Raw genomic sequence first — 17,332 nt, 5'->3', positions numbered from 1 at the left:
AAAAGTATTTGGTCACTCTTTTGTTTCCCTGAATCATTTAAATATAAAATTAAATTAAACATAACATTAAATGGCATTAAATAGTAGCCTTCCATTGTAAACAACTGTGCAAATGTAACTTTTTACAGTAAGCTTTTCTAACTGAATACACTGATACAAACACAGCATGAAATAAAATGTATGTGACCCTTTAACATTCACATTTTCAAAAGTGCAACATCTGATCTAACATCAACATAACATATTTTGCACAGTAAATAAGTGCATGTAAACAAAATCAAGTGCATTCACAACATAACCAACAGTATTAAACAGTAGTGCATGTTTTTTCGAAATATTTTTTGCCAGGAAGACAGCGTCGCTTGTGCTCCCGCGGTCCTGCTCCCTCCTCAGGGTGCAACGCTTCTCCCACTCGGCGGCATGCCTCTGTTTGAGGCTGTTTGTTCTGTGTCAGATGACACGAACCCGAACCATTTCCAGACCACCGAAGACACATTCTTCCCTCTCTTAAGAACGAGAGCTTCACTGCTGGCCGCCATTGTTTTCGTTTGTAAACAATGCGCGCGCACTCAACTACGGGAACCCAACGGGGGGGGAGGGTGGGGGCGATTTTCTCGATTTTCAATAAAACACATCGCCTTAAAGCACACATTCGAATTAATCGATTAAATCGATTTATCGCCCAGCCCTAGGCTGTGCCTACGCTCGGGCTAGAAAGAACATGGAGCAGGCAGCGGAAGCTCGTAAAAGGTATGCAGGCATGCCTGTAGGTGACCATCCTTTACAGCCAGGCCAATTGGTATATGTTAGGAATCGTCAGTTTTCGGGTAGGCATAAGATTCAGGATGTGTGGCTTCCCACCCCTCACCGAGTCATAGCTCAGCTGGGTGGGGACCTGCCTGTGTATTCTGTGGTCCCGATTGATTTCTCGAAACCACAACGCAATTTACATCGACATGAGTTGCGTGTTTGTGGGCCAGGCGTACAGATGGCAGAGCAGGAACTGGGGCACCAGGGAGTGGCTGGGTCCTCACTTCCTGATGTGGAGTCCGATTCGGACGACTCTCTGCTTGCGATGGTCTGGGCCGATGAGCCGGGGGCGCAGGGGAGCATTGGGAGGGAAAAAAAGGAAAGGGAGCGAGAGGTTGGCTTAGAAGGGCTGTCTCCCCCCCGTCCAACGGGGGCTGCCCCCTCTGTGGGCGGGGAGGAACGGAGTGCAGGCGAGAGTACACATGTCTTGCATTCGCCACGGACACTGCCATTACCTGTGCCTTCGCCATCACCTCCACTTCGGAGGTCCAAGCGTGCTACTGCGGGGGTTCATTCTAACCCGCACCGGCTGCCGAGGTCTGCGGTAAGCCATCTCAGGGAGGAGGGAGTAGCTCCGGTGGGGGTGACGCAGTTGCAGCAGACTTGCGAGGCGGTGCTGAAACAGGTTCTTTCAGGGTTAGCTGAAGGATTGGGGAAGGGTGATGTGGGATCTGGAGGGGGCATATGCCATCAGTGGGACACTGAGTGATTAAGGGGGGGGTGGATGTAACCAAGTGGAACTGACTGTGTAACTAGTGGGTCCGTCGGACCAGTAATGAGGTGCACGGTCCTGATTAGGTGAAAAGAGGCACCTGCTGGCAACTCGCCTCCTGTGTCTTTCTCTCCGCCGTCACGAGCGGCTGTGCTGAATCTGCTCTCGGTCTCCGCCGCCACAAGCGGGGGGGGGGGTGCGAGTCCACCTGCTTTCTCTCCCACAACAAGCGGAGCCGTATGGTGAGGCCGCATACGTTGCGTCAGTAGCGCAGTGTCTGAGAGGCGTCAGTTACGGAGGGGACAGCGTGTGTTTGGGGGATGGCTGTTTCAGGTATATTAATTTTATGTATTTCATGTGCTGGGGAAATTCTGTATAATTAAGGGATATGTAATGGTGTATTTGTGTTATTTTAGAGTTTCCTGAGCAGTGCACCCAATGGTAGCTGGGGGGGAATCCAAGTGGGGGTGGCTGGGTTGCTGAACAGGTGGGTGGAAGGATAATCTTTTGGGTTGGGTTTTTGGTTATTGGCAGTTATGGGTGAGTACTTATGTTTTTGTTTTCATTTCTTTTCTAGTTAGTGGGACGCTGCCTTGGTCTTTTTGTTTTGTTTATTTGGCTTTAAATTGTTTGAGATCTATCTTATCGCCTGGTCTGTGAACTCCTCCTGCCTGCTAACCCAGCTGTCACTGGTTACTTCACATAGGGTGTACCAATAAAGCATTTATATTTTTATAACACTGCTTCCTGTGTGTCGGTGCCTTTACGGTGTTGTGAACCGGGTCTCTGTGGTAACTGGGTGCTACAGTACCATATAATGTGTCGGTGTCATTTATTATCACGCCACAGCAAACATCTCTCTCTGTCGGGATGAGCTCCTCCAACTCCACACGTACTTAGACCCAAGCACACACACAGTAGTGAACCAGGTGGAGTGAAGATTACTCAAGTTGTTGGATACTGCGCTCCTTACTGTTAGTGCAATAAAATATTTGCGAGTAAAAAGCCAATACTTGATAATCAATTCATCTTTTCAACAAGCATGGACATGTAAATGAAAGTGAAACCTAATTCAGTCTGCTCTGTCCACAGTCTCTCATCCACTGCAACTATGTTTACCCAAGCACAACACAAAAGGTCGGTCAAAAGTGTTGTTTTTTACAAATAAGCTTCAACAAAAGCTGTTTGTCTGTAGTTTGACTGTTTATCTTAGTCTGTTCTTGTAAACGTCTCTGCTGGCTGAGACAAAGCAGCCAGGGTCCTGTTTCAGAAAGCAGGTTCAGTGTTTTACTGAACCTTGAGATGAGGGAAATGCTGGGTTTTCAGAGAGTTAACTTATCTCTGTCTCCTCTCTCTTATAGAGCAGACACGCAGTTTCATTTCCTCATTCATTCTGTTTGTATCAAAATGCCTATAGCAGCGCTACAGTAGCGGAGGTTGACCATCTGTTAGAATATAAATACTGGTAGGATATGAGTTTGTTCCTCAGGTAAATCCAGAGTTACTTATTATGTCGTGACAGTCATTTCTTTGAACAGCGGGTTTTTTTGCCCTCTTGTTCAAATATTACACAGAGTCAAGTCAGGCTTAGCTCAGAATAAAACCTCTGCATGTCCTTTTTGCGAGTGGAAATTTTTATATGAAAATATAACGCTGTGACTGCACACGGCTGATGTCACCTGTCACTGATGGAGAACAATTCAATAATATTTGAGATTATATGTTAATATTTCTGAATGAGCAGGATTGTGGTGCAGCTGTAGAATGTACTTTGAAAGCATGACGTGAACATGTTGAACAGCATTTCAGACTGGGTTGAACTTTTCTACATTTGTTGAGGTAGCTGAAATAAACTGAACGTTCCAAGTGTCTAACATTTAAAATCCACTGTATTTTAACGTTTAGATCACCAAACACATTATTGCTGAATCCGATTGTGAGCTTATGTCTATTGATATCTATTTTTTTTAAATCTTCAACTATATTTTTTACTTTTGGCCCATGTGCGGTTTACCCATCAGAAAAATAGATAAAAAATGAAAGCTATGCACAGTCAGATTCCACCACTTTATCATAGTCTGGTAAATAATGAATTAATGGACAATACGTAATGATGAATCATAATTGTTGTAATTTACTGACATTGCTCCTTGCTCTGATAAATGTGCACAGTCCATACATAGTTTACATGCATTAATATCTCTATGTCCACTGGTGAATACCTGTTGCCGTGGTGAATCGTGGAATCGGCTAATCTCAGGGTTAGTCAACTCAGAGTTCAGGGTTAGTCTCAGAGTTTGGTAAACCTGCTTTCTGAAACAGGGTCCTGGAGGACAGGAGGTCAGAGGACAGGAGGTCAGCAGGACAGAGGACGAGAGGTCAGAGGACAGGAGGACAAAGGGTCAGGAGGACAAAGGGTCAGGAGGACAAGAGGACAGGAAGTCAGATGACAGAGGTCAGAGGACAGGAGGAATGACTCATACTATCTGATGTCTGTGTTCTTCATTCTTTATAAACTTCACTCAGGAATGTCATTTATTTTATGAACATTTTAGATTAGTTTACAGTGAAATTCACTAGCTTAGGCCCCCACCTCGGCCGGAGCGAGCCTTCGTCGGTTGTTTGGAGTGTGAGGAATGGTTGATGGAGATTTGGCCTGATGCGGTTTGGGGGAGGCTTAGCTGAGGATCCACTGTGGCTCCCGGGCCTTGCAGAACCCCCAAAATAAGCCTGTGCGCTGGTCGGCAAGATCGAGTGAGGATTCGTGGGTCTAAAGACGGCGTTGGGTATGCCGAACCGATGCTGGACGGGTGTCTGCAGGAGGGCTGAACTCCTGGAATGGGAAACGAGAAAGCCATGGCATTGCGGTGGCCCAGACGTGAGCTGCATCGAGGACGCGCCCTTGGTGGACAGGTGTCGCGCGTCATTTGATGATTGGGTAACTGACTGCTAGGTTGTCAGGAGTTTAAGGGATGGACTTGCTGGGCCATCCGCGGCCCCACGTGATGCTGTGGCTACTATTGGTCCGATTTCATAGCATTTCATAGCAGAATGACTTGGCATCTGCTTGCAAGATCCGAGGCTGGTCTACGCCAAACGTCGGCCATCGTGGAAACCCCCAAAAGACGGCAGAGGGAGCGGCATCGTTGTTGGCCAATTGTGTGGGTCCATCGCTGGAAGCTTTTTTTTTTTTCTCTTTCTCTCTCTTCTTCTTCCTCCTCCTTTCTTTGCTCTCTTCCTCTCCTTCTTCTCTACTTTGCTGTCTTTCCTTTTCTTCCTCTCTCTCTTCTTTTCTTTCTCTCTCTTCTCTTACTTTTCTCTTCCTTTCTCTCTCTTCTCTTACTTCTCTCTTCCTTCTTTCCTCTCTTCTTTTTCTCTCTCTCTGCGATTCGTTGTTGCTTGCTGCGTTCAGTGGTTGCGTTGTTGCGTTCAGTGGTTGCGTTGTTGTGTTCAGTGGTTGCGTTGTTGCGTTCAGTGGTTGCGTTGTTGCATTCAGTGGTTGCGTTGTTGCGTTCAGTGGTTGCGTTGTTGCAGTCAGTGGGTGCGTTGTTGCGCTTAGAGAGGGGGACAGCTTAGAGAGGGGGACAGAGGCAAGAAGACCTGGCAACCCGGTGCCAGGAATCTGCCTAGTGGGAAGAGTATGCGTAGTCAGAAAAGCGGGATAGGGGAGGGGGACAGAGGAGAGGGAACCTGGCAACCCGGTGCCTAGGTACGGCAGAAGAAAGGTGGTGTAAGAGAACAGTAAAGGGACAGCGCAGTGGTGTATAAAGTACTCAAAAGCCATACTTGAGTAAAAGTAAAGATACCTTACTGGAAAACTACTCCAGTAAAAGTAAAAAGTCACCTATTAGAATACTACTTGAGTAAAAGTCTTAAAGTATCTGATATTTATTGTACTTAAGTACAAAAGTACTCAAGTATCAAAAGTAATTTTCTGATATTAAATGTACATCATAACCTGAACATTAAATGTACATCATAACCTGTTCATTCAAAGTAAAAGTACAAGTAAATGCTGTTAATAAAAACACAAAGGGTCAGAATTTTGAGAATGATGAAGTTTATTCTTTTAAGTGCTGTGGCACCATGACCAAGGACATGGAGCTGTGTTGAACATAATTGGGTTGGCTGTGATCCATCCAGGAGCAACAATGTTCAACATAATATATTGTACATAAGTATACTTTTGCATCTACTATGAACTTATCATCATAATTCTCTGAAAAGCAATATGACACTATGAAGGAGTTGTAACAGTGCGTTTATAAGTCTGCTCATTAGACTAGAGGATGTAGAGGCCAATGCATAATATTATGTTCAGCAAAAAATATTCACTTGATGCATCAGGTCAGTGTTGTGAGAAAGGACGCCTGCCTTGTAAACTCCTATGGGCCTGATTTAAACACACAGGTTTTGCTCAAGCTGAATCTGCAATTGGGCAACTGCTACCACCATAACTCCATCTGATCATCCACAACATGACTCAAATATCAAAACATGATCAATACTAAAGCAGCACCGAAAGTAACAACCCAGTCATTACTTGAAACTGAATAATGTCCTGTTCATCTTCAAAAGAAGTTGGTTTTCAAAATTGCGAGAATTCAGTCTCGCTCTTCTTGGGCTGAAGACTAGTCCTGCGATGTTAAATAGCCTTTCACAGGCCGCTGAGGCAGGTAGAGGTGTGTTCAGCGTCACAGACAGCTTGCGCACAGCTGCGAAGGATTCCCCGAATGCTGCGCTCTCGCGGCTCCTGTCAATCCGTGTATATAGCTACAGCTAACGTTAGCCAACTAGTGCTGCACAACTGTCAACACTTCCTCAGCTCACTAACTCGCTAGCGATCCACGGGTGTTGGTCTTCATCACCACCGTCGTTTGTTGCGGGAGTAGCAGGTGCTTCCATTTCTGCTTCCATCATGAAATCAGTCATCGTAGAGTTCTACTGATGTAGTCGTCCGCTAGCTTATAGCATGTAGCATCCTGGGCATCACTGGGAATCGAAACACCGCGGCTTTGAGAGCACTTATTTGCAATTGCGCATTAACGTGATTAACCAATGATTTAACTTGCTGCTAGGACCACTGATTCACCAAACCTGCTTGCTTGCAGTCTGTGTTCCAACACAGTCCCCGGCGCTGGTCTCATGATTCATTTTGTTTCTAAAGATAGATTTGATTTTGTAGCGAGTAACGAAGGTTTCAGGGGAAATGTATCGGAGTAAAAGTATCAGTTTTCTTTGCAAAATGTAGTGAAGTAAAAGTAAAAGTAAACAGAAATATAAGTAGTAAAGTAAAGTACAGATATCCAAAAAAACTACTTAAGTACAGTAACGAAGTATTTCTACTTCGTTACTATACACCACTGAGAGGGGGGGACAGCTTAGAAAGGGGGATGGAGGAAAGAAGACCTGGTAACCCGGTGCCTAGGTACGGCAGAAGAAAGGTGGTGTAAGAGAACAGTAAAGGGACAGCTTAGAGGGGGGGACAGCTTAGAAAGGGGGATGGAGGAAAGAAGACCTGGTAACCCGGTGCCTAGGTACGGCAGAAGAAAGGTGGTGTAAGAGAACAGTAAAGGGACAGCTTAGAGGGGGGGACAGCTTAGAAAGGGGGACGGAGGAAAGACGACCTGGCAACCCGGTGCCTAGGTACGGGCAGAAGAAAGGTGGTGTAAGAGAACAGTGGAGGGACAGCTTAGAGAGGGGGGGGACAGCTTAGAGAGGGGGACAGAGGCAAGAAGACCTGGCAACCCGGTGCCAGGAATCTGCATAGAGGGAAGAGTATACGTAGTAGGAAAAGCGGGATAGGGGAGGGGGAGAGAGGAGAGGGAACCTGGCAACCCGGTGCCGACAGCTTAGAGGTGGGGGGCAGTTTAGAAAGGGGGACAGAGGAAAGAAGACCTGGCAACCCGGTGCTGACAGCTTAGAAAGGGGGACAGAGGAAAGAAGACCTGGCAACCCGGTGCTGACAGCTTAGAGGCGGGGCAGCTTAGAAAGGGGGACAGAGGAAAGAAGAACTGGCAACCCGGTGCCAGGAATCTGCATAGAGGGAAGAGTATGCGTAGTAGGAAAAGCGGGATAGGGGAGGGGGACAGAGGAGAGGGAACCTGGCAACCCGGTGCCGACAGCTTAGAGGGGGGGGCAGTTTAGAAAGGGGGACAGAGGAAAGAAGACCTGGCAACCCGGTGCCTGGGTATAGGCAGAAGAAGGGTGGTGTAGGGGAACGGTGAAGGGACGGACGGGTGAATCCGGCCAAAAGGTGGGATGGAATGCTGTGGAAATGGAAGGGAGGAAGATAGAGTCAGCGTCTCTTGCTGCTTTGGAGAGTTGAGTTTGCCTGAGGTGGTGGAGGGGGATCAGAGGTGAGGCGCTGCGACCTGGCAACCCGGAACTTTGTGGGTTGGGGGCGGCGTTTCGGGGTGTGTGGTGGCATCACGGTCGCTGCGTCACGCCGGTGTGTTTGCATGTAGGTACGGTGTGTTTGTTTGTTTTACCCTAACGTGACTTCGGGAAAGTTGTGAGGAGTTGGCACGGCTTGCTTGTTGCGTCGATGCTCTCAGCAGGCGGACTGTGGTCGAGTTGGAGATCAGCTGGCGTGTCTTCGATCAGCTGGCGAGTCTTCGATGGGGGACCTGGCTGGAGCGCGGGGGGGGGGGCGGCATCTTTGGGCGCTGCGTGCCGGGCAGCCAGTCGTCGGAGGCTCATTCCCGAGCTGGGTCTGGAGCGAGCGAAGGAGGAGAGAGCTGGATTTACGTTTCCGTTGTCTACGTCAGGAGGTAGCGGGTCTCCCTCTGCCGCCGAGATGTGAGTAACAGGAGGACGGCCGTGAGTCCGACTCTTCGTATTGTCAGATGCTGGCGGGTGGATGCAGCTGGTCGGCGAGGTTTGGCTGCCTGGACCCTCTCGATGGCGGTTGGCGGCGTCCTCTGCGTGGTGTTCCGGTTGCCGTAGTGTTCCGGTTGCGAGTGCAGAAAACGCGATTGTGCCGAGGCTTAGAGTGGGTAGGTATTTATAGGAGTGTGGCCGGAAGTGGGCGAGTGGCTGAGGTGTGGTCCTGCTCCTGAAATTCAGCTAAGTTTTATCTCCAATAATTGTAAATATAACTGTTGACAGCGGTGGGCCATCAGGGCCAGCTAAGCCTTCTCTGCTGGCCTAAACAGAATCACAAAGTTATAGCTATTTTATAATTTAATAATTTATCACAAATACACTACATATATCATAAAAATGTTTCCCATTCGCTTATTTTCTGATTGCACAGCTACTGTCTTCCTCTGTTGCTCTGCTTCCAGCACAGCTTGTTTTAAGGAGAGCTTTTATCCACTCAGATTCAGCCCCTATGTCTCTATGTACGGAGAGAGGCCCGAGGCCCGCTAGAGAGCCTTTGCAGTTTAAGTGAATGTGTACAATATTGTTGATTGTCATAGTCTTCAACCAATCAGATCTTTAGTTTGACATGCTGGGCGTATTCTATGACGTGCAATTGGCACCGAGGAAGACTGCGAAGTTCTGCATTAACGTACTGCTGGCTCAGCATTGATGTGCAGCGCAGCATTAACGTGCGCCGTGATTGGTCAGTGGGCCAGCGTGACTTTTGTCAAACAGAAAGCTAGCTAGAAGATCTTAGTGTTTAGTAAGAGCTCAGGTTGAAACGTATGTAAGAGACGTTATGACATTTTTAGCGTTTTGCTTGGTGTAGATTCTTTTTTTTTTACCTAGCTGTGTTTTTTTAACACTCAATGGCTGAAGGAGGAGGAGAAACCGATTTGGTGGCGGAATTACTGACAAAGCCTTTCTCGAGGAGGACATTTCCGAAAAAGCGGGAAATCGTAACGAAGGGACAGCCAACCCCGCAGCTAGCAGCCTTGACCCAGCTAGTAAAAGGATTGGTGCGTCACTTTCAGTCCACCAACTACGAACGTTATTCCTGGCTGACAGCATCGGAAAAGAGTTGCAAATTGTATTGCTGGGAATGCCTTTTCTTTGCGACTGAGCGTCTTGGTGTTTGGAGCCATGTTGGATTTGCTAACCTTACCAAAGCTGCAACAAGACACAAAAGAACGGCACGACACTTGCAAGCTACAGTGCTCTTGAAAACGTTTGAAGAGACTCGCTTGGATCTACAGATCAATGAACAAGTTTGCAGGGAAACGGTGCTCCACAACGAAAAATTTAAGAAGAATAGGGAAATACTGAAAAGACTGATTGTGTCAACTTTTTGGGTAAACAGGAGCTCTCAGTCAGAGGACACGACAAACGTAAGGAGTCCACAAATAAGGGGAACTATGTCGAGCTACTTACCTTTGTGGGCGAGCACGACACAGACTTGCACTACCACCTTTCCACGAACAAAGTGTTCACCGGGACATCAGGCAAAATACAGAACGACCTGATCAGTGCGATAGGTGAAGTGATGGGAGAGGAGATCAGACGTGAGATAAATCAAGCTTTTGTCGCTGTTATGGTGGACGAAACGACTGACGTGAGTAATAGAGCGCAGTTGGCACTGATGTTCCGTTATGTGACGGATACCGGTGTCAAGGAAAGGTTTGTCAGATTTGACGACGTTACCAGCAACAAGAGAGCCGATGACATTGCTGCTCTTCTCATTCGATTTCTGGAGGACCACGATTGTCTGGACAAAGTCGTGGCTCAGTGTTTTAATGGCGCCGCAGTCATGGCATCTGGACTTAATGGAGTGCAGGCTAAAGTTAAAGATAAGGGTCCTCTGACTTTACACTGCTATGCCCATACACTGCTATGCCCATCAGCTGAATTTAGTGAATGAATGAATGAATGAAATTTATTTATAGAGGGTTTTTCACAGACATAACATCACAAAGTGCTTAACAGAGCAGAAATGTAAAAGCATGAAAAACACAATGTGACCCTAGGGTCAATAAATTACATACACAGAGAAAAATTTAAAAATAATAAAAAATAAGATAAAAATTTAAAACATATTTTAAGAGCAGGTCTAGGACATGGGTTTTTACTCAAACGTGGGTCAAAAAGGTAGGTTTTGAGCTGGTTCTTAAAAGTATTCACAGTATCTGCGAGGCGTAGAGTTGCAGGCAGAGCATTCCAGAGCCTCGGGGCCACTGCCTCAAAGGCTCGGTCACCACGGGTCTTAAATCGTGTGCGTGGGACTGACAGAAGACCTAGAGCGTTTGACCTGAGAGTGCGGGCAGGTGAATATGGGTGAAGTAGATCAGCTACATAAGTAGGGGCCTGACCGTGAAGTGCTCTGTAAGTGATGGTCAGAATTTTGAAGTGAATCCTAAATGCTACAGGGAGCCAGTGGAGAGATCGGAGTACGAGGGTGATGTGAGACCGTCGATTTGTCCTGGTGAGTAATCTGGCGGCAGCGTTTTGGATGACCTGCAGACGGTTAAGAGCAGATACACTGAGTGATGTGAAAAGTGAGTTACAGTAGTCAATGCGAGAAGAGATAAATGTGTGTATGATCATCTCTAATTCAGGTGTTGATACTACAGATCTCAGTTTACTGATATTTCTTAGATGGAAGAAACATGATCTGGACAGCTGCTTAACATGGGGGTCAAATGACATGGATCGATCAAAGACAATCCCAAGATTGCGCAAGTTGCAATGGGCAGCAGAGGAGAGTGGACCAATACTCTGCCTGATCATGGGGACAAACTCATCTGGAGCAATAACTAGGACCTCCGTCGTTGAGTTGTAAGCAGTTTTCTGCCGTCCAAACTAGTGCTGACTCAAGGGGTCTCAAAGCTGAGAGAATGTAGAATATTGTTTTCACATCTCAACGCCTCGCTGTGTATTTTTCCAGGTCCCCAAAGCACACGCAGTTGCTCGACGACATCTGCCTGACGCCATCTCGTGTGGCACAAACACGGTGGCAATATAGCTCCAGACTGGTCAACATGGTCTTTGAAAAGAGAGCTGCCCTGCAGGAGCTTTTTGAGCACATTCTGGAGCACCATGACGAGTACGACGAGGAATCTGTGCGCTGTGCTGACCGCTACAAAGCCCATCTGGAGAACTTTGAGTTTTGTTTTTTGCTGTCCACTTTCCATGGGATTTTTGAGTATTCGGATGTGCTGTTTGGAGTACTACAGAACAATAAACTGGACGTACAGTTGTGTCTGAAAAGAGTGGATGAGTTTTGTGACACTATTGAGAGAGAAAAGGGACGGTTTGCTGACATTTTTGAGTCCACTGTGCGTGAAACAGGTGCCCCAAGCGCACGGAGAGGCCAAGCGGAGGGAAACATTCGTGCACGGTACCAGAAACTCCACAGCGATATCTTGGACATTCTTGCCCAGGTACGAAATTGGTCCAAAGACCACGATAAATGAGTGTTTCTCTCCCTCCTTGACCCCCAGCAGTTTCAGGTATATTGGAAGAAATTCCCGTATTCAGACTTCTTCAACCTAACGTAGAGTCACGGATCTCTGTTTGATGATCTGACTCGGCTTAAAACAGAACTGAAGAACTGAACTGAAAAGCCCTGCTGATCTACTGGCTTTCCTTCAACAGAAAGATCTGGTGGAGAGCATGCGTCAACTTTACGCACTGGCATGTTTGGCGGTGACGATCCCGATATCGACTGCCTCTGTCGAACGGACATTTTCAGCCCTAAAACGGATCAAAACCTATTCCAGAAATGCAACTGGGGAGGCTCGACTGTCATCACCATGGCAATCGAGAAGGACCTCTTACTGGAACTCAAACGCACCGATGTTCTGCACAACCTCGTCAGTGAACTGTTTGTAACCAAAGACAGGAGGATGGACTTTATCTGTAAATAGTGAGAAGCATTTGGTAAGTAAACAGCTTTTGTTTTACATCTGCAGTAGCGTTACTACTGTGTTCATTTCTCCACAGTGTTTTTATTATATAGTCAATATCGTTCCCTCTGATGTGAATAATATTTGAATGGCCCGTGCTCTTGAGTGTACGGTGTTTTAGCGCTGCAGTGTTGCTGGATTGATTTGTTGCTTTGTTGTCATATAAATATATGTGACTGGTTCTTGTGAGTTTGATTTTAAGATTCATTACTTGTGAGTAACATTTTATTTCACTTGTCAAATGTTGCAGTGTTCTGTGAATATAAGGTGTTTACACGAAACAAACAATAACCCGTAGCTGTGGTGGTTCAACTGTAGTAAGACGGCACAGAAGGCCCAGGTAGAAAATGCACGGCCCGCCACTGACTGTTGATGATCTAGAAACAATATTTATTCTACTGCAACATGAGTACTATTCTGTTTGCATGAGGCGGCTATTGTATGCTACAGGTATCAATTGACGTGCGTCAAAGGAGGATCCGCACTGCGATGCAGCCGATTTGTGTTGCACTCGACATTCAGGATATGTTTAACTCTGCTGCATTGATATTGATCAATTGTGACAATCCTTTCAGAAAGTTGTCCCTTGCAAGTTCCCAAACTTTCACGTAATCATTGATGGTGGAGATATCTGGCGGATCGAACAGTAATGAAAATACTGTAATAATAGGTTGCAGCCCAAGACAATTCATTTTTTACCTTGCAAATAGTATCTAAACAGAATATCTTACAACCATTTACTAGCTTTTTCCAGAGCTGTCAACTGCATCTCACAATCTTCACCAGCAGAGTTTGCTGATGCATTGAAGATTTTAGTTTTTAATAAAAACTCTGGCATTGCAGTAGCAGTGATGAAAATAGCTGAAGGGGATTGTGAGATGTGGTTGAAAGTGAACCTTGACGTTATTAAATGCTATAATGAACCCATTTGTGTTAAAAGTGCTCAGTGTTGCTATAGAAAAGGCAAGATAATGCTGAATGTCTCTTGGAACTGTAGACTGTGTTTAGACTCCAGTGGTGTTGATCAGCTCTGGGTGTGACTGACAACCATCAAAACAACATAATTGGATTTTGACATTTCATCATCCGTTGACTGTTATGCAACAGTGGCTTATCGAATCGCCACATGTCACTGACACTGAGCACACTTATGAAAACCAATAGAATCAATTGCTTTGATTCATTAATGTAACCAATCAGCCAATGAGTGTAGAAAACTGCTTTCTTTGCAGCTGCATGTGAACGCAGCTCCCACACTGATCTAATTGTGTGGGAGCAAAGCTTTAAATGAAAGAAGGCTGTCATATCTCTCTCAAAGGTCATGTTCTGAACAGTAAAATCACTTGTTGCCAGGTAAACATGAGCTGATGATGAAGCTGTGGGAGAACGTGACACACATGCAGAATCTCTGTGTGTTTACCCAGCAGAAGATGAGGTAATGTTTCAACCATACCATCTCTCATACTGCATCACATTGAAGCTTTTATTGACTGACAGTGCGTGTTTGGATTTTCCCGCAAAGCCTCGTTGTGGGCATAATAAACTCAATTTTCTCTTTTTTCCTTCCCTCCCACTGAATCGTTGCTCATGTATCAACACATGTCCCCCCCGTGTTTAGAGCCCCAGTAAAGACGCAGCTGTAGTAAGCTTTTCAGCATCAGCCTCTGTCTGACCATATTCCTCTGAAAGCCTGCAGGAGCTGCCTGATAGAAAGCTAAAGACCATAAAGACCATATGAAGGGACACTTTCAGACTGCAGCATTTCATTTCAAAACACGCAGTAATGAGATGATTTTAAGATTCATTTTCACCACATTCAATGTACAATATATTGGGGGAATGCAGATTGGATAGCAATCTTTTACTAAAAGACTCACTGCAGTCTTTACGAAAACAATAGAAATGGTTAATTCATAGTCTAACCTGGTGGAGGGTTCATGTTCCCCGGTTTCCTTGGATTCTCAATCGGAAATTTCATCTTGATTCTCCTGGCTCTTTGTGCTGCTGTAGGATGAAATCAATGTTTTAATCTCTCATGGTCCTTTACGTCAATTTCGACGACTTTAACCGAGAGAGGATGGAGGACGACAGGGAGTAAAAACACATAATCCGCGGCGTGTGCTACTGTAGAGGCTGAGAAACTGTTCGATGTAGCTCCTCTTCACCCACGGCGGTCTTCAGGAGCGCATACTCACTGCTCGCCGCATCATTGTGAAGTCGTTAATACCATGGGCGTCCGAAACGGGAGACGATACTACATTGAAGAATCTAACGTTTACGTTGTGATGTTTCTTTTTTGATTTGTTATGTATTTGCGTCAGAATGCTGCAGGACAGCGACTCTGCACTGCTCGTTGTCAGGATCCACCTCACTCGGACGTACAATAGCTTGTAATGCGCTTTGGTTGGGTCTCTACGCCGCCGCTGCGTACTGCAAGACACGACGTCAGCTCACACAGAAAAAGAACAGTTGGCGCAGTTGAGAGAACCAAGGAGGGAAAGAGGAAATGAAATGAACACATGGAATAATAGGAGGAATAATAATAGCCCATAGCACTTGTTTTTCTTGAATTGTCTAGTAAAATAAGTACAACACAAGTGCAGACAAGTAGCCTACATGAACAAATAAAGGACTCGTGAAATTATACAGGTCCAAAAACAAAGGGGACAAAAGCAAACTGAGGAGAATAACACAGGTTCAGACTGATGGGTATAAGTAAGAAACGGAGGTCCAGCAAAATGGCTATAGATGGATGTGTGTGTGTGTGTGTGTGTGTGTGTGTGTGTGTGTGTGTGTGTGTGTGTGTGTGTGTAGGTGTGTGTGTGTGTGTGTGTGTGTGTGTGTGTCCATTTTATGTGTGCTCCAGGTAATGGGTGAGTGAGGGGTGTCCAATGTAGTAATATGGGACACATTCAATATATGTACGAATACAGAAATAATATACATATACACAAATATATATATAGGCCTATACATATGTATATATAGCCCATATTTAACACAACAAACACATGACAAACAAAACAAAAACAGTGGTACGTTCCTGTAGTGCATTTTTTGAATTTCCATCACAAGAAATTTAAACAGCAGCAACAAAAATAACTAGAAAATTTCGCAAGAAATTTTGACAGTGTGGCTGCTACTGCCCGAAGAGGTCGCACTATATATATATACGCAAATATTACCAGTAGTAGGCCTATCATTGTGGTTCATTTGAGATATCGCTTCTCTCATTTGTGTATTTAAGATTCATAATCTTGGATTGAATCTTGTATTCGTGATGGACAGTCCACAATTGGTCATTTCTGTATTTGAGATATACATCTTTGTTTGAGATACATAGCATTGGAAATGATGAGAGCAGCTATTGGTTCATAGTAACATGTGTAAGGCAAAAATACCATGAACCAAATTACCAAAATATTATTTTCAACCAAGGAAAGACTCTGCCCAGGGGCGTTTCTAGGATTCAAAGAAAGGGGGGGCTTAGCCCCAAGGAGAGGGGCATGTTTGTGCGCAAAGAACACAGCAATTTTTTTGGGACCCATTTGGCGCCGCGGATATCCATTGTTTCAGACAGCTCATAGATTGGTTCAATCAGAAAGAGTGTGATGTTGCGCTGTAGTTTTGCTTGCATTCAGTACATGATGACACAAGAGACAGAATTTCAGGGTCATAGTGAAATTTAACAACACAAATATGAACTTTTCTCAAATAAAGAGAGAGAAATAATTTTCCTGCTTGCAAAGGAAAGACAGATAAACTAGCTTTCATATACAGTCAGCAGACACTGTTATCCAAAGCGACTTACAATTCAGAGTCTATCACATTTTCTACACCATAGGCACAACTACGGGAGCAATTTTGGGGTTAAGTGTCTTGCTCAAGGACACAACGACATGCGTCTAGCAGAGCCGGGAATCGAACCACCGACCCTTTGATTGAAGGACGACCCTGCTCTCGACTTAGCTACGGTCGCCCCGATCAATATTCATATCTATTTTGTTGTCCGTGAAGTTTTTACATACAAGTGATATTTTATGCTCCTTTGGACACTATCACTGAGATAAAGATGAACTAGATCAGTGTCAAATATACCATTCAATGGAAAAAAAACATGCACGCAGCAACCTCCCCAAGATCCTAGTGCCCGGGGTTCATATCGTTAAGTATGATGATAGGCTATTGGATTGTAATTTGAAGGGGAAGAAAACATACAAACCAGAACACACGCACATATGTAGCATGTTCGAATTATAAATAACTTGTCCATGTGAATTTAATGACCACCAAAAAGCAAAAAAAGTTTTTTGTTTTTTTTAAGCCAATAATGCCAAATTATTTGGGGGGGCTGAAGAACATTTTAGGGGGGCTTCAGCTATTTTAGGGGGGCTTCAGGATGCGGAGTCCAATCAACAACATTTGGGTATCATGAGAAAGATAAGACTGCCAAACGTGTCGATGTGGTTTTTATGTTTGTGGTTTTTAAAATGTGAGCTACAAAGCAAAATACAAAAAAAATGGTACCATCTGCTTTCTATGAGAAAATGTGCATTTTGATAGCACAGTTTTCATGAAGTCACAGATTAAGTTTCAGGAAAATTTTGGGTCCGTTTCAGATTTTCAAATGGGTGTGTCCACGGAATGTTCAGCGCAAGAGTGATGACATCACGGTCAGAGTGGAGCAGAGCATGAAAAGTATTCTGTGATTTTTACAAACAAATTGCTCCCATTCCCACAACCTTTACTCTTTATACACATTTTTCGGTCAAAATGTGACGTTCGCACGCAAGTGTCTATGGAATCCAACCAGTGGCGGCTGGTAGAAAATGTTCTAGGTAGGGCCATCCTATCAATTTCAGCAAACATCCCAGTATGATTTAATGCAAAAAAATGTAAGTGTCAAACACGCATTATTACTTGGCAGTTAAATATTTAACATTTATTCCAACACGAAAAAAAGCAGTAAATAACACTTATA

At 45.0% G+C, this 17,332-nt stretch overlaps 1 protein-coding gene across 1 annotated transcript in view; it reads right to left on the bottom strand.

The window, feature by feature from the left end:
• Positions 1-14,329, bottom strand: part of kcnk10a (potassium channel, subfamily K, member 10a) — a gene marked incomplete at both ends in the record, with an annotated part of 80,805 nt that extends 66,476 nt beyond the window's left edge. The window contains 1 exon segment of the mRNA XM_079290239.1: positions 14,275-14,329. Coding sequence (XP_079146365.1) covers positions 14,275-14,329 — 55 coding nt within the window.
• Between the last annotated feature and the right edge of the window lie 3,003 nt (positions 14,330-17,332).

Source organism: Melanostigma gelatinosum, assembly GCF_949748355.1.
Source record: "Melanostigma gelatinosum genome assembly, chromosome: 19".
NCBI lineage: Eukaryota > Metazoa > Chordata > Actinopteri > Perciformes > Zoarcidae > Melanostigma > Melanostigma gelatinosum.
Note: the sequence above shows the minus strand (reverse complement) of the source record. Positions and strands in the feature narration are given on the sequence as shown.